The sequence below is a fragment of the Diadema setosum genome, chromosome 18 (genome assembly GCF_964275005.1).
Source record: "Diadema setosum chromosome 18, eeDiaSeto1, whole genome shotgun sequence".
NCBI lineage: Eukaryota > Metazoa > Echinodermata > Echinoidea > Diadematoida > Diadematidae > Diadema > Diadema setosum.
Genome location: NC_092702.1, coordinates 34,931,665 through 34,955,035, shown reverse-complemented (window position 1 = coordinate 34,955,035; position 23,371 = coordinate 34,931,665). Strand labels below are relative to the sequence as shown.

General features: G+C 37.6%; 1 protein-coding gene across 5 annotated transcripts in view; it reads right to left on the bottom strand.

Moving 5' to 3' along the window:
• Positions 1–23,371, bottom strand: part of LOC140241808 (cGMP-specific 3',5'-cyclic phosphodiesterase-like) — a 169,022-nt gene that overhangs the window by 71,510 nt on the left and 74,141 nt on the right. For 2 of the 5 annotated variants that reach the window (XR_011902107.1, XM_072321558.1), the window contains exons 5-8: positions 17,327–17,467; positions 9,523–9,612; positions 1,566–1,633; positions 770–833 (exon numbers count right to left, since the gene is read on the bottom strand). Coding sequence is in view for 4 of the 5 variants with exons in the window: in XM_072321558.1 (XP_072177659.1) it covers positions 770–833; positions 1,566–1,633; positions 9,523–9,612; positions 17,327–17,467 (363 nt within the window). In the remaining variant the exon portion in view is untranslated. The remainder of the gene's footprint in view (positions 1–769; positions 834–1,565; positions 1,634–9,522; positions 9,613–17,326; positions 17,468–23,371) is intronic. The other 3 variants (XM_072321559.1, XM_072321561.1, XM_072321562.1) reach the window with 3 other exon arrangements.

Below are 23,371 nucleotides of genomic sequence, written 5' to 3'. Positions count from 1 at the left end.
CACACGGCGGATGCCAAACGATGAATGATCGCAATAGCTCACTTGAGTCTTTGGGAAAGGACCGCTAGAAATATGTTTTATATTTAATCCAGTGTATGGATACTTTATAATGTCATATCTCAATGCATCCACTCAAACATTGGACATTCATACATGCACCAGGACAAATGTGCCAGAAAGCTTAAAGATTTATTAACTAAGTTTTCTGGACCTTGAATTGTAAAATTTTTATCTATTTTTACTATCTAAATACCTATTATACTTATTCCTGACTGTAGCTCCCTCATTGTACAACCAAAACCACTTAAACCATGCTGTGCCATTAACAAACAATGGGAAATAGATAAGATACCATTGGATGACGTAGAATGTTGCCATGGAGGAATGTATCATCTCACATGTAGAGCAATCTAGACCTGACGAACTCCTAGTTACTTCTTCAAGTTCTTATGCATACATCTAAACATTGAGCATAGATGCTGACACACAACCAAAAACAAACAGAGTGCGCCACAATGGCACATCTCACGAACCCCACATAGTATATTGCCACATACTCAAACGGGAAGTCGTTTGCTAGGAACATATTCAGAGAGCGCAGACCCCAAACTGTGATGTCTATTCACTCATACCCAAACAAACATGAAGGGCGCTTTAAAAACTGGCGCCGGGGAAAATATTGAGTCAAGTGGAGATGGAAAGAAATGAAGAGGAACACAGGGAGAGACATTTGCCCTACTCAAACATACTCATAATCAACTCAACTCACCTCTCCACTGCTGGCTACGTGACGGGCTATCGATGAATTGATTGAATTCTTCAGCATGGCTTGGCTGGAAAATTAATGGGGGAAAAAAAAAATGATAACCAAAAGACAAAGGAGAAAAACAAATGATACTGTTCACAACACAATGTCTCATACGTCACTATAAATCTTGATTCTGTCGTGCAGTAGCAACTAATGAAATCAGTCTTATCGGACGTATGCCCCAAAGATTAGATGTTTCAGGTGTATTTGTAATGTCATGGTCATTCGAAGATTTATTACTGGCAATCATATGCCCAATGGGAATTTAACATCAGCATGATGTGGCAGAGAAGAAAATATATATTACATACATGCACCTCTGATGCTTTCTGCTTCTATTTCTTTATTTCGGCATCACAGATATATTCTAGTCCAAAGCTATGTGATATTGGGAAAAAAAGTCTTCCGAGCCAATGACATCTGCATTTTAGTGCATTTATTTGTAAGAAATGGGAATACATTTTAGAAAAATATAGGTCTAGCAGGTGTGGGTGAAAGTCACAGGTCCACTATTCTCCCTATGATATCTGCTCAAAAATACACCCTGCTATGGTAAGACATACACTGTCATCATCCAAGTAGAACACATGAAGCCATGCATGAAAATGCATTCACCATTCCCCAAAGCAGCAACATTCTAGAACCATCTCTTGCGCATCTGCAAAACTCGGCAAAGGAGGCCCCGAGTATAGTACCAGACAGAACTGGGGTGACTTCATTGAGCATTAGTATGATCCGACTAAAACATGATACATACTCTATTGTCTTGATCGACTCCACATCGTCATCCATCAGTGCGAACCCCTTCAAGAAGCTGATTTCCTGCTTGAAAGAGAAGAGGGAAAAGAAAGGAGGAACAGATGAGAACCTGTACGAACACTCCAGTGGAAATAAAAAATGGAAATATCACAGTTCATGCATGATTCCAGACTGATAAGGACAGATACATACATTACACAAAGGCGGACATGTTTTAAAGGTCTCAACATGTTATTATCAAACCCACGTTGAAGAGTGCTTGTAATTCAATATACACCTACAAATGTAGTCAACTGTCAAGTATACTTTGATATGAGCTTATAATGACTTTACATACTTACAGTCTGCAATACTTTCTTATTGCAGTGAGTGGAAAAGAAATACAATACATATATGTCATTATTCTACTAAAAATTAGAATAGCAAAATGCATTACACTCCTTGTCCCCCTTCAAGTATTTTGTTTTCCAATCAACTGACCCTGGTAGATTCCCATCAACATGGAATTGCAGACCATGTATGTCAACAAAACATGGCAATCCATATACTCATATGTTCAAACCAAGTACTTAAAAAAAAAGGAGAGAGAAAGATTCTAAGAAAAGTATGTTTCAGAAACAGCAGTGTACCAGTTTAACAAAGATTCAGTAATCGGGGCACAATATATGGTCTCACACCCACAAAACAGCTGATTGGATACCTATTGTGTTACGTGAATTACAATTCATGCACAAATGAATCAATCTTTCTTCTTTTTCTTTTTCTTTTTTTTTTGTACACTTCCCTCTTTCCCACTTTGATACTTCTGAAATGGGAGGAACCTCAAAATGGCAAGCATCATATCTTTGCTTCAAGGTGAACCCAACACCGAAAGATCTGACACTAACTTCACGTTCAACCATGCAGAAACATCTGTGTTGACTCTACATACTTGCATTGCATAAACAGTCCCTTGATATACTTCCCTCCACAGTGTGCTGATATTATTACAAGGATTTTTTTTTTTCAATCTCAGAATGCCTTGACAAAGTCACTTCATGCAGGAGAGGGAAGGAGGGAAATTGATTTGATTTCAACTAATATTTTTCTCTAGGCAATAAATCCTCTTTGCTTTGATAGACGTAAAAGCTGAGAGGTTTTAGATCTCAATAGTAACAACAACAAACCCCCCCCCCCCCCCAAAAAAAAACAAAACAAAACAAAACAAAACCCAAAGAACAACAATTCTTAAGCAAATAAGCGAGATGCAATGGAAACACTGTTTTGGCTACAATGATTTCAACAGTTTTTGACTTTGTACACATGGGGATTTGTCCATAAATTATTCATGGCATGTTTTTTTTTTTCCTGTTGTTTTGAAATACAACATTTAATACCACACTGAAGTATTTGACTGAAAAAGCCATTTTTATTCAGCTTTTCACGAGAAATAATTTTGCAAATGCCTGATCACTTCAAAGGTAACAAGAAAGTAAAGCTTCTGGGTTACATAATTGATATATTAGGTTAAAATAAAAACAACTGAAAATTCAAAATACCCTACAAGTACAAAATGATTAAAAAACAACAACAACAACAACCTTTAGACTCTTGCATACTTATATGCCCAGGAAGCCAGATTCCACATTAAGATATGCTATTCCTCACCTCAAACCAAATAACTGACAGTCTCAACAACTCTGACAAACATCAGAATCATCATACGTTTTTAACCAGGTCTGTATCCGATAACGGGGGTGCCCAGAATTACCTCACAGCTCCCACAGCAATAGCTCTCACACCTTCTCATCATCTGACAACAAATTCAGTCAATGTAAATCATCAAAATCACTTCATCTACTTTCTCTTTTTATTCTTTCTCCTTCACTACTAGCATCAGTAAACTGTTAGTGTTAGATTAAATGTCTCAAAACTTGGTTGTTACCAAAACACAGAAAAAAGACAGAATGTTCACCTGTGATGCAAAACTATCAAATGATTGCTAATATTGAACAGGTTCAGAAATATGTCAAAGACATGACAAGTGTCAACACAAAGAAGAAGCAAGATTCAGCTGAAAACGGCTACTGTAATGGTTTCCCCTTGTTTGGCAGCTGATCTTACTACAAAAATGTGGCAGTTTGTGCACAGTCAATCTCGCATGAGTTCCTGTATGAGCCAGAATCGGAGCTACATACAACCTACTGACTCTTACGTCCAACAAAGTGACTGTCATTCATTCAATTGACCAAGTTTGCCGGTCACACTCTCCCTTCCCATTATCAAAACAAGAGCACCAAAGCAGAAAATGCAACAATGGCCAGCATTAGGCATAATCCAATAACTGGCGTGAATGCGCTAGGCTACAGCTTTCCAGCCCAAAACATGCTTAGACGACACAGGTGCAACACCTGTGGCAAGTGTCAAGATTGGATTCGCAAATTGGTATGTAAAGCAAAGGGAGAAAACGTTAAGTTCAAAAAAAAAAGAAAAAAAAAAGAAGAATGCAACCCCACAACTCTTCATTTAATCTTGCAACTGTCAATCTTAATGCTATTGAGGTTGTCTTGTTTTTTTCTTCAGCACATCCCCCCCCCCCCCCTTCCCAGGTAAACAAGAAAATCAAAATCATGCTGGACTGCTCTCTATTAAAATCTTCAAAATGAAGGCAGGAAAGACATGCAGTAGTCCATGATTTGCCAAGAGCTTAAATCCCTTACAAGCCTTATCCCTGTAACTATTACGGAAAAAAAAAAAGAGGGTAGTAGTATCCAGGCCTACCAGTACCCCAAAGCACACAATCATTTATTTAAGCTGAGAGCATAGAAAATTAAATATATTAAAACAGACTAGCTTGCCTAGATACAAGAGGACAATGACTTCATTAGTTGCACATATTTCCATCTTCCTTTACTTGTGTCTAATAAGCTGTAGACAAAACAAAACAATGTCAAGACACTCCTGAGATACCAATGAGTGTTTCAGGGGAAGAGAAACTAAGAGTATTTTCAGGCAAAGTAAACAGGCCAATAACAGAACCCGTTGCTAGGTTGCTTATAATTCCTCATTCTACTCTCTGATATATCTGACTTGACAGTGCGAGGAAAATTATTGACACTGTCATTATTGGTAGGAGACAAACAACATATTCTTGGAACTCATTATACTTTGGCAAAAAAAAAAATAAATCATCTAGAAATTTCTCATTGTCAAAGCATTGTACGAATAGGATATTGCATCCCCACTGTATTTGTTCATGGAATGTAACCGAGAATTTTCATTTCAAATGTGTGAGGATTTTGTGGCCGTCATATACTTCATGAAAAAAAGAAAATGCTCATTTAGTTGCAGTTGACAATGAGGTCCCTTGGCTTCAGCGCATAATTGGGAAGTTCAATTTCACAAGATATTGGCATGTTCACACATCCTATACAGCCCACTTCCTTTGAACAAGATTCATGGGGGCAAGCTAATTTCAACCTACAAAGTTGTACACTGATACAGTAGGTATATGAATTTCAGGTTGATTTTTTGTTTGAAGAATTCATAAACATCTATTGATATTTCATACCTTATCTTTGATATTGGAATTCCATTCTATATTTAGCCTTAACCAATATAAGTGGCTTTCATTTCATAGTTTCAGCAAAATATTACTCTTTATTCATTCCTTTTGTGAGCCACTTCGTGAAAATGAGAAAAATAGGGAAATTGTCTCTCAGAGCTTTGTATGTGTATGGGTACACCTATGTTTGTTCCATCTTTCGATACCACCCCTATCTCAGGACTGCACTAAATTTCTACCCCCCCCCCTTTTGCAGGCTTTTCACATTTTGTTTTTCCTGCCTTGTAGACCCCCCCCCCCTTAATCAAGAACATTGCTCAAGGCACCCATCCCCATTTCAACTTCCTATCTCAAGACAGACACCCATCCCCAACCTCCCTACCTCATCTTAAGCAAACTGTCATCACAACACCTTAAGAGAGATTTTTTTTTTTTTTGGGGGGGGGGGGGTTAAGAACAGGTTTTTAAACAGGATCTTAGAACTTATTAGACATTTAAGAAATCAAACAAACACAAATTAATAATCTCATAACATTAATGTCTGTTAATTTGTAGAAAAAAACCCTTTAAATAGAAAGTCAAATACACCACTTTTTTTTAACAATTCTCCCAAAATTTTCTGCACAAAAGGTGTCCTTTAGCCAGAGATTCACAGAACACACTTGTGGTCCATTTGACCCCTAAGTTGAGTTGGGGGCCGGATAAATATACTGTACATACACAAACAATATATGTGGGTGCGTGTTTATATCAATGTAACAATGAATTGTGTTTGGTTTACACAAAACAATAAGACACTGTTTCTCTACCAATTTCAGTATATTGCTGCACAATAGAATCAACACCTCAGAGAATTTTCCAATAATTCCTCCTTTCATTCTATTTTTTCTTTCTCTTGGGTGGTGGTGGTGGTGGTGATGGCGGTTAAGACTTACGCAAACTTGAAATACAAAGGAGCATGATAGTGCTGTATCAACTTAACATTTCGTCATCATGTGAGACACAACAGTGCACTAACCAAAGAAGAAAGGGGAAGGAAGAAAAAAAAATGCATGGATGAATGCCACTTTCTTGGGAGGGTGAGGGTTGGGGTTTAAAGGACAAGTCCACCTTCATATGCGTGTGGTTTGAGTGAATGCAACCATATTAGTAGAACACATCAGTGAAAGATTGGGGAAAAATCGAACAATCCGTTCAAAAGTTATGAATTTTTAAAGTATCTGTGCAGTCACTGCTGGACGAGAAGACTACTAAAGTGTTTGATGTCACATGCATACAACGATACAAGGAAAATACAAAGAGAATTCCACAAAACTTTACTTTCTGAATAAAGTGCACATTTCTTCGACCTGTTACTAACGTATGTTAAAGGTAATATTATTCCCCCTGTCTTCTAAAAGAGAGAAGTCGAGTATTCTTTTGTTATGCGGGAAAAGTGAAAATATGCTGAATTTTCTTTATTGTTTCTTTATATCGTTGTACACATGTGACATCACAAGCTATATAGTAGTCTACTCATCCAGCCGTGTCTGAGCAGGAACTTCAAATATTCATAGCTTTTGAACGGATTGTCAAATTTTCCTCAAACTCTCACTGATGTGATCTACTAATATTGTCGCATTCCCTCAATCCACATGTCTATGAAGGTGAGCTTGTCCTTTAAAAATAGCCTTGGGATAGGTTGGGGTCACGACCCTGAAACACCACAGTTTGCACAGGTCCTTCTTGAACAGCCACAGATGTGTGTATGTCAGACAGGTTGTAAGGCTACAGAGACTACACCTAACCCAAACATAATGCTACATATCCAGTCTTGCAAGTGTATCATGGAGTTTCATGCATATATCAACTCAACTTTTTTCTATCTCTACAGACAAAAGTGTCTAACTTGTTTAAAGGGTTGGGTGGTGGTTGGTTTTTTTTTCTGTTTAACTCATAGAGAATGAAAACGAGAGCATCTCTTGGGAAAAAGAAATCAATGCTGCTTGGTATAAGAAGCACAAAACAACAAGGGGATATCCAAATAGTAGGATATGTTGACTTTATCTTGACTAACCAACAATCCAACAGAGACCTGAAGACTCAATGGAGTACATACATGCTGGATTGGAAACAAAGGGGAGGCTTTGTGAAGTTGCCACAGTTTTCTCTAGGTACATTTGCAAAGCCTGCATTGCTCACTCAAGTTTCTCAGTTATCTACTTAATTCTTACATGTATGAAACTTTCGGTATCGAAAGTGCAACTAACATATTGTTTACTCCATCAATTGCATTGATGTGAATATCTTTGAAATTGTTATGCCGTGACCCAGTACATAAGTGCTCAAAGCATCAGTTTGATTAAAGATTCAACTACATGTATATAACCAAAAAAAAAAAAAAAAGAGTAAAGAAAATCCACCTTTATAAATCATGCACATACCCATATATTAATCATGAAGTGCTACCTCTTCATAAAAAACTCTTTTATCTTTTTTTTTTAATGCTTTAAAGAAGACAATGAATTTGTCATTCTACTGCTCCTTATACTGGAGTTAAGATTCACTGCCATAAAATTGACATCATATTGTAACTTCACATCTACTGTAGAAAAGACTGTGGCATAATTGTGCCATATGAAAAAAAAAGAATATATATATATGTATTTGAGAAAAAAAAAACTATGAAAAATCAGTGAAAACAGAGACAGCAGTTGGGAAATCACACAGCAAGGGTCTGAACTTGGGAACAGTAAAAAATGGGATGGGGAAAATACTAAACTCATTAAGACAAGGTAAAGCCTGATGGAATGGGAGCAACGGATTACCTTGACTGGTTCCCGCAAGTTTAGAGTTAATCTCCTCAACTGTAGGCAGGCATACAGCAGGGGAGAGAAAGCCAAGAGGTGGACAGACATACACACCAACAGATCTATAGAGGGTGAGGGCAATGTGGAACACCCCTTGCCCTCTGCTTTAAAGTCACACAACTTGGAAATTGTCTTATTCTAACAGGATCATTGTTCAATCTGTCTCCTGTCTCATTCTTAAAATAGCTGCCTCCAAATCCACTCAAATCATCTTTGCAAAGGTGGTTTTGTAGTGATAACAGCAACACTCAAACAGACTGATAAATACAGGGTACACTTTTATCGGGAAAACAGAAAAGCAAGTAATTCTTTTTTTTTTTTTCCTTTGGCTTATCAAATCTTGTCAAACTCAATGATAAAGACATGCATACATTTTGACAAAATGATGCAGGGCACTCTCACAATTTATGATAACACATATCATTTGATTAAATGGGTCATTTAAACACTGCTTGGCCACCAAGAACTTCAAGAAAATTGGGTATCATTTTGTGAAATAATAACAGAGCTATTTCATTCCTTTGGAAAGGGAAAGAACTGGTTATGTCAAGGGGAAAGTAGTAAAAACAAAACACTGAAACAGGGTAAAGGTGTGAGGTATAGAACCAGCTTTGAAGAAGAGACATAATACTCATTGAAGCATCCAAGTATAATATTTCAAGGTTTACAACTGATAGACACTGCAAACCAAGAAAAGATAAACAGAGGTAGTAAGATGAGAATAAATGCACAAGTTTATACTGTGTTTGATGTATCAGCATCCATACATGAATTTGGAACACAGACATTTATAAAGTCGATATCAATAACTGCGATAACGAGAAATGACTTAACATTTAAATCCCTTGCCTGTGTAATATTCAGGGCCTGGAGTATGTGAGTGCTGGGCAACATTCTGGCTACAGCATCTTGTTGGGATGTTGCATTCAGGTCACTTTTTGATACTGACTTTGAATAATCAGTTTCTATGTTAACTCTAATTGCTTATTATATATGGAGGAATTCATTTCCACTTGATATAAAGATTCAATCAAAGCTTTCGTTTGTTGGGAAATGACTTTCAATTAAATTGGAACTTGGACATAGCACATATTGAAAAAAACAATAAAACAGACTGATTCATCTTTATGAAGAATAAATTTTTAATGCAAAAAATAACATATGGATATGTCAATATATAGATATTCATCATACACAATACATTAATCTTACTAACTCCAAAACAATACAACATATATCAAGAGATTAAAACCAAAAAACAGGATGGTTAATTGAAATTGCAGTCTCACGGCAGGTCATCACACTACATGCTTCAAGTAGACAGGGGGGAAAAAGAATTGATTAGTATGAGCTTTATGCATGCAGTGGTTATGATGGACCATACATTTTCTTGTGCACACAGAAAGAAACAAAGCAAGATTAAGCAATGAGGTGCCTCTATCATAAAAAGGCGTGAAGAACTGGGTGAAACTGTATCCATGTGGTGGAGCACACACACACGCACACCATCACACTAAAAACAGACTTTTCATTCCGAAGCGTTGTCGTTATTATTGTGTTACCTTAATGTCATTCGTTGGCGCATCAAAACTGGAATACAACGCTATTGAATGTCGCTTTCCTCCTGCCATTCTCAGCTGGCTGGGCAAGCTCTAGCGCAATGAAGAAAAATAAAAATAGCAGTGCAGGAAGAAAAACAAACAAACAAACAAACAAACAGACAGACATGAGATGTAAAATGCAATGACAAGTGAAAAAGTGAAGTGATAATAGTCTGACACACAAACAAAAAGAAATCAGATGAGGATTAATGTAGAGAGGTGCACAGAAAGCATTGTTGAAAAGAGAAATGGAAGAGAAAAAGAGCGGTGCAAGCCTGAAGATTTAACACATCTTGCATTTTGTGGAGTTCTTGTAAAGTGTTTTTCCTTTTGCCTGTTCCTTACACTCACCACCAGTACACATCCTACACCATAAAAAGGTATTGAGCCATTCACAGTTAATACCGGCAGGGGCAAAGGCCTCTGCCGGCACAATTTTCAAGAGTCATCATTTGGTTTCACACCTATTTTTAGTATTCTGCTGGCATTGACATTTTCCTGGGCTACACAGGTCCTACATTCAGCATCACAAACACGGTGCTAAGCTATCAGCTTTGAAACCAGTGAAGATTGCGTGAGGTTTTCTCTCAGCGATTTGTCAACATGCACGAGTTGATGAACCATCACCTAAAAGTGATAGCCAGTAGCATCATGTTTGATGGGCATGCACAGAAGGGAACTCTTTACTATCCATGTGTTTACTGATAAACTGAGCATGTGCAACATGCCAGAGCTCTATGCTCTTACCCTTTATGCATCCAGACACAGAGCTTTAAAACTTGCCAAGTTTTTCATCAACATTCTGAAATCCATCCAAATTTGACCTTGCACAGGTCCATCCAAATCTGAGCATGTCTCTCTGAACAGCATTAACATTTCCATTCTAAATCACATGAGGTCAAATTCCTAGCAGTATTTCTATTATTAGTGCCATTCTCATTGCAATAAAAATAACACGAATAACACATCGTGACCCAAATTTTGAATTTTTTACACCAAGAACAGAAATAACACAATTTTTTTTTGTGTGTGTGTGTGGGATGTGTGAGTTGGGTCGTGATCCAAATTGTACAAACTAGTGCAATTTTTTTGCAAAAAGACAGGGAGTTGTGTAGTGAGAATGGTGACCGCAAAAGAAAAGAAAAAAAAAGAGATTTTATATCCCACAATACACCCCGCCCGTCGCTCCTAGCTATTTTAATCATGTCATGGCACACCACAGCGGGGCCTATATTGAACGGGTCTTGAGACATAGACTAGTAAGCATACTATTCATAGCATGCACAGGTCAGCCCTTCGTAAATAATCGTGACCCAAAAAGTCTTGTTTTCTTTACAGTGAAAACACTGAATCAAAAAGACGCAACTCTGATCGCGACCCGATATTCGACATTTTTGCTATGAGAGCAGCACTAATCAGAACAAACATTGATCTGAAAACTGCAATGTTTATACTAAAATCCCAACATTCGCACCATGACACTTCAAAAAAGGTGAGATACTTTTGTTTGAATTTCTACAATTTATATAAAATGAAGTACTAGTGCGCATTAATATCATATGATGAAAGCCTTTAAAAAAAAATGCTGAGCAAAATGTGATGAGCCTGGTTTATGAGAAGTTGGCACTAATAATGTGTTCCATTTGCAGTTCACATATTTTATGACATAAAATGTATGACCCACATCTGGGATCTTGCCACATCAAAGTTTAAATGGCATATTGGGTTACCCACTCAAGAATCATGTATACGAGTTACATTCTAGTTGCACATAACTGGCCAGAAACATAATATGTGCAACACTTCTGGGGCAAAGATTTATTGTTCAGTAAATGTCACCAGTGAGACAATCATGAAATAAACATGTCTACTCCACTTCATTGAAAATTTATATACATTACAGTGTCATCTACACAGCGTTATGAGATGTGCTACAATTGCTCGTGAGGACGCAAGCTGACTTCAAGCTCCTGATTTGTACAAGAAGACTGACCTAGCAGCAAGGGCCATCATAAATCATTTCATAATCAAAGAATTTTCATGTTGAATTGATGTGTGCAGTTTTGAAATTAAAAATAAGAACAGCGAGAAGGGGGTGAGGATGGGGGCAATAGGAGGCCTCCACCAGAACAACTGTTCCCTCCTCCAGAGATGAAACACAAGGCAACATGTTTGCCCGCTGTGTTTTCCTCTCACTAAATTTATCACACAGGATGAGGACGGGCATGTGATAAGAGGGGATGGCCTGATCACCTCTCCCTTGCTGGGCAAGTCCACATGACGTCAATGGGTAGGGGATGCCAGGGTTGTCCTAAACTCAATTGGCCATTCGTCAATGTATTTTAGACGCCCTCTTTATGCTCCCTGTCCCGTTTTCTCTCTCTCCCCCCCCCCCTCCCTCCCTCCCTTTCATTTTCATTCTCTTTCTTTTTCTCACTCATTCTGTTTTTCTGTTTGAAGGCACCAATATATTAGCCTAATGTCTGATCAGACACTTTCCTTTCCCACTGGGAGGTTCTAGTCAACAACCAAAAAGGGGAAATACACACAACTAAAAAGTTCACAACCTACACAGTTTCTCAGAGTCTAAATTCCAAAACAATGGTAACACTGCTGAAGGTAAAATTCCTTCACATCAAACACCAGAAACACGCTCATCAATTCATGTGTTGACATTTTATTCGTTGCTCATGGCAATGTCACGTTTCAGTAGAAAATAATTCAAGTTAATTGCAACCACAAAACCCTTTATCACAATGCAAAGTATGCTTTGAAACAATGACAGCAGCACAAGTATTAAGCCCTTACAGACAGTCAAATATACCTGAATCAATTTTCTGTATGAGGTAGTATCACCCAAATCATATCCTTATCATAAATCTGATCAGGATATGAAATTTTTAAATTATCTGATTAAGATAAGACATATATTTATTTAGCAATTTCACTGCTTTTTAGTGATCACTCATGCATTCAATATGTAAAAAGAAGATCAAGTCATTGATTCTATCAGACATTTGTTTAGCTACACTGACTTGTGATACTGAACTAGCTTCAATACGTAATGATTGCACTCTTTGACAAAAGAACACTAAATTGCCTGTCAGTGGGGGAGAGCGCGGGATATATAAATCACTGAGCTTTTCATCTCCAATCATAGGTGCAATATGACAGCATGGGTGTAATTGGAGGCTTACAGTGAGGAAGATGATACAGAAAATTCAAGAGAGTATTAAGACTACTCAAATTTTCAAGATTACCACCTCTGCCTCGTGACAGCTGTTTCATAGAAGGGATTAAATGTAAATCAAACACATAAAAATATGTAAAATTTGAATTTGTGAGATAGATAAAAAAAATCTCAATTCATGTCCCCTCGCTACTTTTTATAATTTTCTATGCTACAGTGCAATATATTCTACAGCTCCTAGTTGCCACCAAATTATAGTAAGCTCAGCTTTGAGGAAAACAGAGAGGTTGTCTGTAAAAGAGAGAGAGATAGAGCTAGACAATCTGGCCAGCAAGACATAATACCTGACCTAGCTGAAGGAGATTTGATGAGATATAGATTCCCCACTAAACCTCTCCAGGGGAGATGCTTATCTGACAAAACGAAGAAGCTTAAAAATCTGGAGGAGCTCCCAAGAACCCAGCTTAAGTTGCTATCAATCACACAGGCTAGTTGCCTTACCCTTTGGACTGGAACCATCCATCTAAGCTAAGCACAAAATATTTTCTTGTGTATGTTATCTTTGCCTACTTTCTTCTCAGCCTATTTTCTTTCTAAACATGTTTTGGAAGGTATAGTTTTTTCCATTTCATGTTTTGTTGGGTCTTCTAACAAATAACATTTTTCTTTTGATTCACACATTCTTACCATTATTTAGTTGAAATTATCATATTGCAAAGGGTAATGATTTACAGTCAGTTGTGTCTGCATCAGATCTGACATTCCTTCCTACACAACAACAATTTTCTTTCAAATAAACAAGAATTCCCTCACTGATTACAATATAACTGAATATATGTGGAATTTCTCAATTTATTGCTTCTATTTCCTTTTCAAGCTGACAAAACTCTGATTATCACATGGATGTCCATGCATAAACACAAAATTTGCTCATATTTGTAATTAGTTAGTATATATATATATATATATATTGTCGCTGGGGCGACAAGACCTCGTATCTGAAATTTTGGTGAAAATTACTTTTTTGGATTAATGGTCAGATAATCAGTTAAGTGATGTCCTGTCCAAATCCTAGCTGTCTTACCACAAAAATTAAGCCACCATGGCATGTCAAAGGAAAGGCTCTCCCATTTGATACAGTGCTTTGGCTGCCATATATTTTTTTTTGCTCTCCTGAACATTTGTCATTTTGTAGCAATGAGATCTTGTCGCCCCAGTGACGATATATATTTTTCAATTAGGTACTGTTACTGTAAAAGTGCAATTTTTTGCGGTGTTGAAATTTTAGTGCAAGAAACTAGCGCAAAAGTAAGAGCATGAAAATATTTTTGTTTGCCATCTGTCCCAGTTGTTGATGTCTTGATTCTGCGGAATTAAAGACATGCGAAACTCATCTTACCTGGCTTAAGAGTGCGAAAAATTACTCACGCGAAAATCTCCACTTTTACAGTACTTTTTTTTATTCCAACTTAAGAGAAAAAAGGGAAAGATTGTGTGTTTTCAGTAATTTTAGGACACAAATCTTGCTTTTCAAGAGAATTGCTTTCTGATACCTGACTTCAATCTCACACAAACTGATTTCAGGTAAAGATAGATAAATGAATGATAATAATTATAACAAAACAAAGATAATAACAGTATAACAACACTGCAAACTGAGGCAAGCAGTTGCTGGGGCCCCTATTTCACATTTGGAAGTCTGACATAGAAGAAGAAGAAAAAAACCTTACTGTCAACCCGCATCAAGATCTCATTACATGACGAGAGTGCTCTTCAAAGCATTTGAACACTTCTCCACATGAAAAATAGCTATTGCTGCAATGCGCCGTAACCATTCCCTTCTTATCATTCCTGAATGCTGAGCACAGCAAAGAAAATAGACTCTGAGTGTATGTGTGCGTGTTTGTGTGTGTGTGAGTGTGTGTGTGTGTATGGGGTGTCATCTCTCCTTCTCTCTCTGTTTCTCTCTGGATGGTTTTCACGGTAGTGTGAGCAAACACCAGAAGGCCCCAAATGTGCATGTCAAAATGCTGCAAATCTCATTTTGACTCCACCGAGATCGTGGGTGAAACTGCCATTTGTCGGAGCTTTGTGTCAGGCTTAAAGAGATCTACGCAAGTGATAAACTTTCCCACAGAAAGAGATAGGGGTTCTGAATTTTGTGATATTTTCTGTTTCACTGGCATCGTACAGCAAATGCTATGCCTCTTCAACTGAGAACATTCTTACAACAGGGTGTGCCTTATGTCCTATTCCTCCGTCTCTCTTCATGTGCTTCCTTCTCTTTCATTTTGTTCATCATCTCTCCTTCTTCATTACTTTCTAATTTTACTTCTGCCCCTTCCTTCTTTTCTTCTTTGACTTTGTTTGATATTCGTTCCTCTTCTCTTTAATCTTTTCACTTCCTTACCTCCATTTTATTCCCTCCCTCTTCTTTTTCACATCTTCCTTTTTGTATCACTTCTGCCTTTTCTCTTTTTTAATCACTCTCCCTCACATTCTTATATTGAGAAGTGATATACTAAAACACAGAGAGAAAAGAAAGAGAAATAGTGCCTCTGGCACCCTTGGTGTATAAAAATCAAGGAATAAAACATAAACTGTAGGCATCCATTTCTCGCCTAAGCCGCTCACAGGAAATACTAGGACTCCAGATAACATTCGATACTACAATGAACATGATGTATGGGAGATGATAACTATACAAGCAAAGGAGTCTATTGATTTCCCTAACAAATCCTTCCCATCCCTCTAAACAAACTCGCTCTTAGTCATGTTCGTGAGTGACTCTTCATCTAGAATTTCTTGAGGCCTCTCGGCTAATGTAAAGGGCCTCACAAACATGGTCTGGGCGAAAAAGGGCAGCATTTCTGACAACTTGTAATGCATTTGTACAAGTGTTTCCTAACTTTTATTGAAGGTATCTGTCGTTTCACTAATTTCAATAGAATAGAAGTTCCGACAAATATGCCATGTATAGAGAAAACATTTTAAAGCTGATACACATTTTAGAGGCTAAATAATATGTTGGTAAAAATCTCAATGCTTGTATAGTGATTGATATCTAGTGACTGCTTTAATATGCATTGATAGTCAATCCACATACAAGCAGGAATAGACCATTAAGATGTCATGCTGTCATAATTTGCATTCAAATACTTTATCCCAGCTTAAAATTCAGAAGCATGTGTCTTGTTGCCGGCATTCTATGGGATCTGGTATTGATATTCACAGAAATTGGACCATTAGACAAAAGTTCTGGAGGAAGGGGCCCAACCGGGCTAAGTTCTCCAGGGCACGGAAACGTGATCCGATGCAACACGTTGAGTGCAGCTCCCAGCATGACTTGGCTATTAGCCTAACCATTTGGGAATAAGCTTCATATCCCTGTACCCCTTCTCACGCTGGAAAGTTTAGTAGCAATTATCCTTCAACTACCTCTTCCTCATCCTCTTCATTCTCCTCCATCTTCTTGCACTTCCCTCCCTTTTGCTGTGGGTTTTCAACTCTCATTTTGTCCTGCATGCTAGGGATATTATACAAAGCTCCCAACAGTCTGAGAGGACAGTATGCCAAAGCAAGACCATGAACTTGCCATGAGATTACAGGAAACAAACCAAAGTGATGAGAAATATTCACAACCCTACGTTTAGACAAGTGCCTTATAAAGCTCTCTATGACAATAATAATAGAAGCAAACAGCTTTCTTGTTTAATGCAGAGTAACAAAAACCTAATGGTTATGGAAGCCTTTTAATTGGACAATTGGCCCAATTTTTTTTATTCCCAGGTAAAGTTATAGGTTCACGTAACTCAAGCAAGTCCACATATGGAAGGTACGTTGTATAAGAGAGATATAGTCCATGTTCTGAATGCATACTGGTGGGTGCACTGCTATACGTCCTGTTAGCTTGTTTGGTACATCAGTAAACAATTTTCCATCATGCAATTATGCAGTCATGAAAGCTCTCATTGTTTGCTCTTGAAATTGCAGCTATCTGCCTATGAACGCTCATAGCAGAAAGGAACAGGCAGGGGGATTCTCTGTGGTGGCACTGTTTGTTTGTCTTCGATCACTTTCTCAGGTCCTCACAAAATTGAGTGTTATGGATTTGGTGCCATGTGTATGAGCCAGAGAAAGATGAGGGAAGCATGACAGCCTCCAGAGTTAGGAGACAGATACAGAGAGAGTAGTGACGTGATTGAAATGACAGATCAGGATGCATGAAGCAGAACAAACAACTGGCATCGTGCACCGGCTGCTCTGTAGAAGGAAAAATGGTGTCCAATGAATGACAATATTGAAGGAGAGCCAAAAATAAAACCAAAATTAACAAAATACACACACACATACAAACTAATAGAGTGTCTACTGCAATGTATTTATGAATGATTTTTTTGTCTTTTTTTTTTTTTGCATACATTAACTGCTGACCACAGTGTTAAGGCAAGTGAACATTGATGTTGATTGCTCTATGAGATGGCAAGTTAGATTAAAGATGGCTCTGTAGCTTTAAGATGAAATGATGAGGTTCCTACAGTGAACGTTTTGTCGCACATGATTGAGGAAACATACCGAATCTTCTGTGGTCTCCAGGATAAAGACGAGACAGCGTTGACATTTAAGCAAGCCCACAGCTTCCTTCATGATCTTGTGGACGACACTGTCGAGGGACGTCTGCTCCTCAAAGATGCCTTTGGCAAGCTGGAGCAGCATCTAGTGAATGAATGACAGATTGAACAAACAAAGATGAACAATGAACTTCATCAGAGAAACACTGTCAGTCATGAAGTGCATTATCACACAAAGAAAGGAAGCAGAGCACAATGCTTGTACAATGTACACTGCATCAACACATGGCATGATGTCCTGCATCTGTGATACAAAGTATAAATATCCACATGGGCCATTTACTTCAATTCAATTCAATTCAATTCATTTCAATTCAATTCAATTCACTTCACTTAGTTTATTTCCATCCAACAAAAAGTAATAAATAATCCAAAGCATACATTTGATCTAATGATTTGTAAGAAGTTTAAGTCATAAAATGTAATACAAATATATGTATGAATGAATTGAGAAAAATAATGCATACTTTGCAAGGAAAACAAAGAAGTAAATAAAGCAATGGCAAAGAGTGATCTCCTGAAAGCAAAGCCTGCACGATGTGGATCACTTGATCAACAATATGCAAATGACATACTCATCCAAAATTTATCTACTTTTATATGTTGATTTACACCAACTATGATTGTGTGGTTTTGACGAGGTTGGTTACTAGCAGGATGTGTATGCACAGCTAGAGCATATCGTCTGTTGAGAATGAGAAGGGCGTTAAGTGATCTTGAACACTATGGGTTTTGTGGCAACTTAACGCCCTTATCATTCTCAACCGACGATATGTTCACCGATATGTATGATATGTTTCCTGATATGTCTGATAATAGCACTAGATTTCAAACAGTAACAGCGCTTGTTTTATTTAAAGTTACATAGGGAATTCAAATGCAGAATATCAATGATACGGTACTGACAATATTCACTGAGCTGTTTGTATCAGGAAAATATGGTTAAAAAACACAGTATACTCATACACACACAGTTAATCACACAACACACACACCAAAAATGCATACGGAAAGAAACACAAGATGCAATATTGTAGCAAGAACATAACAACACATCAAAGAATACAGAAAAAGAAGAAAGGAGGAGCAGAGGAGAATGAAGAGAGGTCTATGAACACACCACTCCATCATCAAGACTCAAATAAAGCAACAGAATATTAAAGAACATTGATATTATTTTGTCTGCCAACCTTAACCAATCCAATAAGATAGATTACTGTATGTATGCACAGGCTTTACCACAATACTCTCCTTCAAGTAATATTTGCTGTTTTTTAAATGTCACACTGCACAAAAACAGTGGGCCATAATACCTCTATATCTCACACTTGATCAACTCACCCACGTGCATTTATTAGAGTAATCATATTGTCAACAACTTCTTGGTTATTACCAATGAACTGCACAATTACATGAAGCATTTGTCAGAGTTTAAGTTCATGATATACATATTCAATACATTAACTGTGGGAATTGAGGCTTGATTGATTGTTTGATTTGAATTTATTTCCATTTGTGTTCACAAAAAAGAAACAAAGACAAAGATAGAATAAGATTCAGCCCTGCCAACTGTCTGCAACATGCATGGATAGCTCTTTGCAATAGCTGCAATGGTCCAAGAGAAGTCATATTTGGCTCTTCATCCAAACTTATTTTATGGTCTAGGGGAAAAAAAAAATCTATCATCTTTCCTCCATCATGCAAGAGCATATAGTAACTGGATCAAAGAAAATTGAAAAAAAAAAAGTGAGTCATTGAACTCCTCTTCCATTACCTCATATCAACACTTGAAACCTCATTACATCAACATCCTACTAGAATTCCTTGCTCCTATTAAATACTATCATCAATCAACCTAATCCAATCAGCTACACTCGGTAAAATTCTAGCCTTAGTCTACTGCATTGAAAGCAACACAAAATCAAACACTAAAATATTCTAGCCACAAGCTCCTAGAGGATGATTTTAAATGGAGTATGTGCTCAAATGAAAACAGACAATTTACGCAGACAGGGACTGGCACTCATTAGTGGCATCTGCGCAGCCATCCATTCAGGCATGCTGTCTTGACTCCAGTGACCCGCCAGGACAGAAGCATGATAAATACAGAGTCGCACAAGCTCTACGTGACTGCGATTAACCAGGAAAAATGCGTATCATTTCAATCAGCACATGCAACCCATTGGAAATTCCATCACTGGCATGGATATCCAAGAGTGGTTTTTGTTTTTGTTTTTGTTGTTGCTGCTTTTTTCGGGGGGGGGGGGGTGGAGTAAGGCTAAACGGGCTGCTTATAGGCAATAGAGCTTCCCTCATCAAAAATCATCTGGATGGATACAAACAGTTTGAAATAACATAACCAATTTGCACAGAAATGAAGCAGCCTTGAAGCCAAATTGATTTATGCATGAACTGGCATTGGACTACATTTGTGGCATTCATAGGGTACCACTCCTGAACAGAACTTGACAGGAGTATAACGGGGTGAGAAATATGAGTAAAATAAGGTAAGCAGGTAAGCGAAGGCACAGGCCCAAAAAGGGATGGAATTATAATTGCCTGAAAATTTCAAAGGGAGTTGAGCATACATTGACTTTTGGGTCTTATGAATTCTGTGGGTGTCCAATTACACATCATGCATTCTATATGCAACACACAGCAGGCTGTAATATCATAAATCATTCAAGCATGGAGATAGAAGACCCTGGAAATTCCGATACTGTGAGGGTAATCAACCAACCATTGATCACAGCCACAGAGGGGATCGGACCTTTTCCCCTAACACAGACAAGCCAAAATGAGTTCAGGGAATGCAAATTGTTTTCCTTTGGTTAAGTGGAAGCAACAATGCTGTGGTGGTGCAATCACCTGCAAGTGGGCATGTGGGGCTAGATTGGGGGCTAACTACAAAGTTTACAATAAAGTTTTAGAACCAAATTGATAGTAGAGTACCTCCTGCAATAAGCCAGTTCGGGGTTAGCTCATGGGCACATCGGTACAAATGACCTTTCTTCTTTCTCAGTTGATTAGGCACTCCACGAGTTTTCAAGCGAGAGAAGGTATTTCAGCTTACCGGACGTAACAATTTATGGAATTCATCAGTCATGTTCAAAGAAAGAATGAACTTGCGTAGACCAGGTGACCAGAATGATCCATCAATTAGCACTTTGGAAAGCATCCATTTCATTATTTCGCATAGAATGTATTAACAATCTTTTTCTATTGATATTGCCAAATACCGCATTTGCTGTCAGGTGGATGTGCTAGCAAGCACCATTCATAATGATCACTTGAATAATCATTACATCACAGATGCTTATCTCAGTGAATAAAAAACCAACATGCTCTGCCGGTACTGATGACCTTTTTCTGCTCATGCTCAAAGTGGAACCCCGAACTGGCTTATTCTTACACCTGACCTCTTGTCCAAAGTGTCGCATGGTGCAGGTAAAGTTAACTTGGATCTGCAGTGGCAACATGGATGAACCATAGATTCTCAATTATAAAGGAACTTTGTTCTAGTCCACTGGCAGCAGCAGTTGTTCCCTTAGACATGTCACTTTATTTTCATTATCTGGATCCTAAAAGGGAATTCGAAGCCATCAATCCAATTGCAGCCGGCCCAATAGAGGCACAAAAAAAAAGGGTCCTACTAACACATCATCGCATTATGCGGGGACTACACCTATTTGTCATATGTGACCATGCATCACAAAACCAACGAAAAGTCGCATGCCTGATTTTTTGTGAGGACTCAAAATAAATGAAACAGGTCAACCTATTCAACCTTGAGTGTCTCATATTTTCTGGAAGAGCAATACTTCTACATTATTCTAAAGTTTGGAATCATGAAACGAATGGGAAACTGTGTCTTTATAGCCATTTTTCTAGAATACTTTATAATATTGTAATCCCTATAGAGGAGTTGATTAGATATGCCCGAGAGGCCCCTTTTCATTACTTAGAAATCCTTTACATACTCTTCACTTTCAATTCTAACACCTTTTAAAAGGACAACATTACTGCTTTGAAAGTTGCTATTATGTGGTAATGGACAGAATGTGTTCACAGAGCATGCTCAACTTACTCTGATAATCCCTTCATTGTTGCTGATATGGTGCTTTACATCTTTTTTCCCCCACTCATTGCACAGCTGGCACGGCTTGGTAATTAGTGCTTGAATAGACCTTAAACTTCGGAGCCTCTTTTCTTGGTATACTGTTTTCCAGAATGTATGTTCTCTTTCCAATACTTAGATAAATTTTTTTTAAATCCATTTTCATTTGAGTTATACACCATTTTAAAGCTAAAGGTCTGCTCTTGAAGAATCTGCCCTCAACTATAATTCATATCTGGTGACTTTTTGTTGTTTTTGTGATGTACGGTCACATATATTGGTAAGGGCATGGGTGTGTCTACCACAGAGAAGAAACAGTTTTTTTTTCTTTCTTTCTTTTTTCTATTCTCTATCAATTGGTCTATGTATAGCTTCTATGATACAGCATACATTTCAAACAATTGAAATATATTATCAGCATGTGATCTAGCACAGTTTGATATACTGTACTTCCATGAACACAGAACACATCAGTAGTAGATGTTAACACATTTCAAATAATGAATAATCCAATGTTTTATTACTTGGAAACAAGAATATAATCATATTCTCAAAAGCATCTAAAGCAAGGATTAGATGCAGTATGAGTGCAGGTGCTAAGGATGATTTAATACTAGGAAAAGGAATAAAGTGAACCATACTTATGCCATAGCCTGGTGGCATGTTATTACAAGCTTTTACTCTTCTTCCAAATTGAGCTCCCCATACTGCAGTAACTGAGTAAGTGGTAAGAGGTCCAGCTGTGACACCCAGAAACCACCCAATGGAAGCATCAGAACCCACTCACTAGGGTGTTTCAATTCTTGAACTGCTTATAGGGATAACACTTCCTGGAATGTGGCAGGCATTGAAACATGAGGTCAGTTGAGTAAATTCTATGCATCACGCGGAAAATAAAAGCATACAATTTCTTTTGCATGATATATGTTCCAGCAATTAATGTCCTGATTCTGCAAAATTATAAGACACACAAATTCATCTGACCCAACCGAGTGCAAAAAAAAAAAATTACTCAAGTGAACATATCCAAAACATATAAAACATCTTAACTTAGAGGTTTCAGGAGTGAAAATCAAGGTTAAGAAGTTAAAGTTGAAATCAAGAAAATGAACTCATCATGTATTTGTAAGTATACAAAATGCATGTCACATGCGAGCAAATATTAAATCAATTTGTATTCATACAAAGATATCATCACTTTGTTACTGTACCTGTAGTAAAATGAACTACAGAAGTAAAACCAAACCAAACTGATATCAGTCAAAATGGCTATGCCTTACAACTGTCCCCTGTACTTTGATTACGAGGAGAATCAACTCAAAAATTTCACGCATCTATTTCAAATTTCCTGTGCTACTGTGTACTGTTTGTATGTCGTGTCTACAAATTAAATCTGGCAGTTACAGGTTTCTTATTAGATTTCACACTGAAGCAGATCATTTAACCCACACCATCTCCACTCTGAGTAATTGCCCTCACTGCTCCAACCTGAAAGATTTCAATGTGGCCTGAACCTGAAAGTAACCTTGCAGTTCTGATTTGTTTCATTGTCAGTGCCGTTGAATATCTGTATGTGTAACTCCAAGGTTCATAGTATACACTTAATTTCTGTGGCTTGCGTGAGAATGACGCTAATGAAAGAAACCTTGAATTTACAATAAAAATTTGTTCACACTCTGCAGAGCCCTCACTGCATCAAACCAGGGTGCATTAAGGAAAGGGGGCACTTACAGGAAACATGAAATCAGCTGGGTCTGTTGCACAAAAAGATGTGATCAAACCTAAGTCAAAAATTCAAATGCAAATCAGGTATTGACCAGTCAGAATCGAGTATTAAAAGGGATATGTTTGATTTTCTGATGAATATTTGAT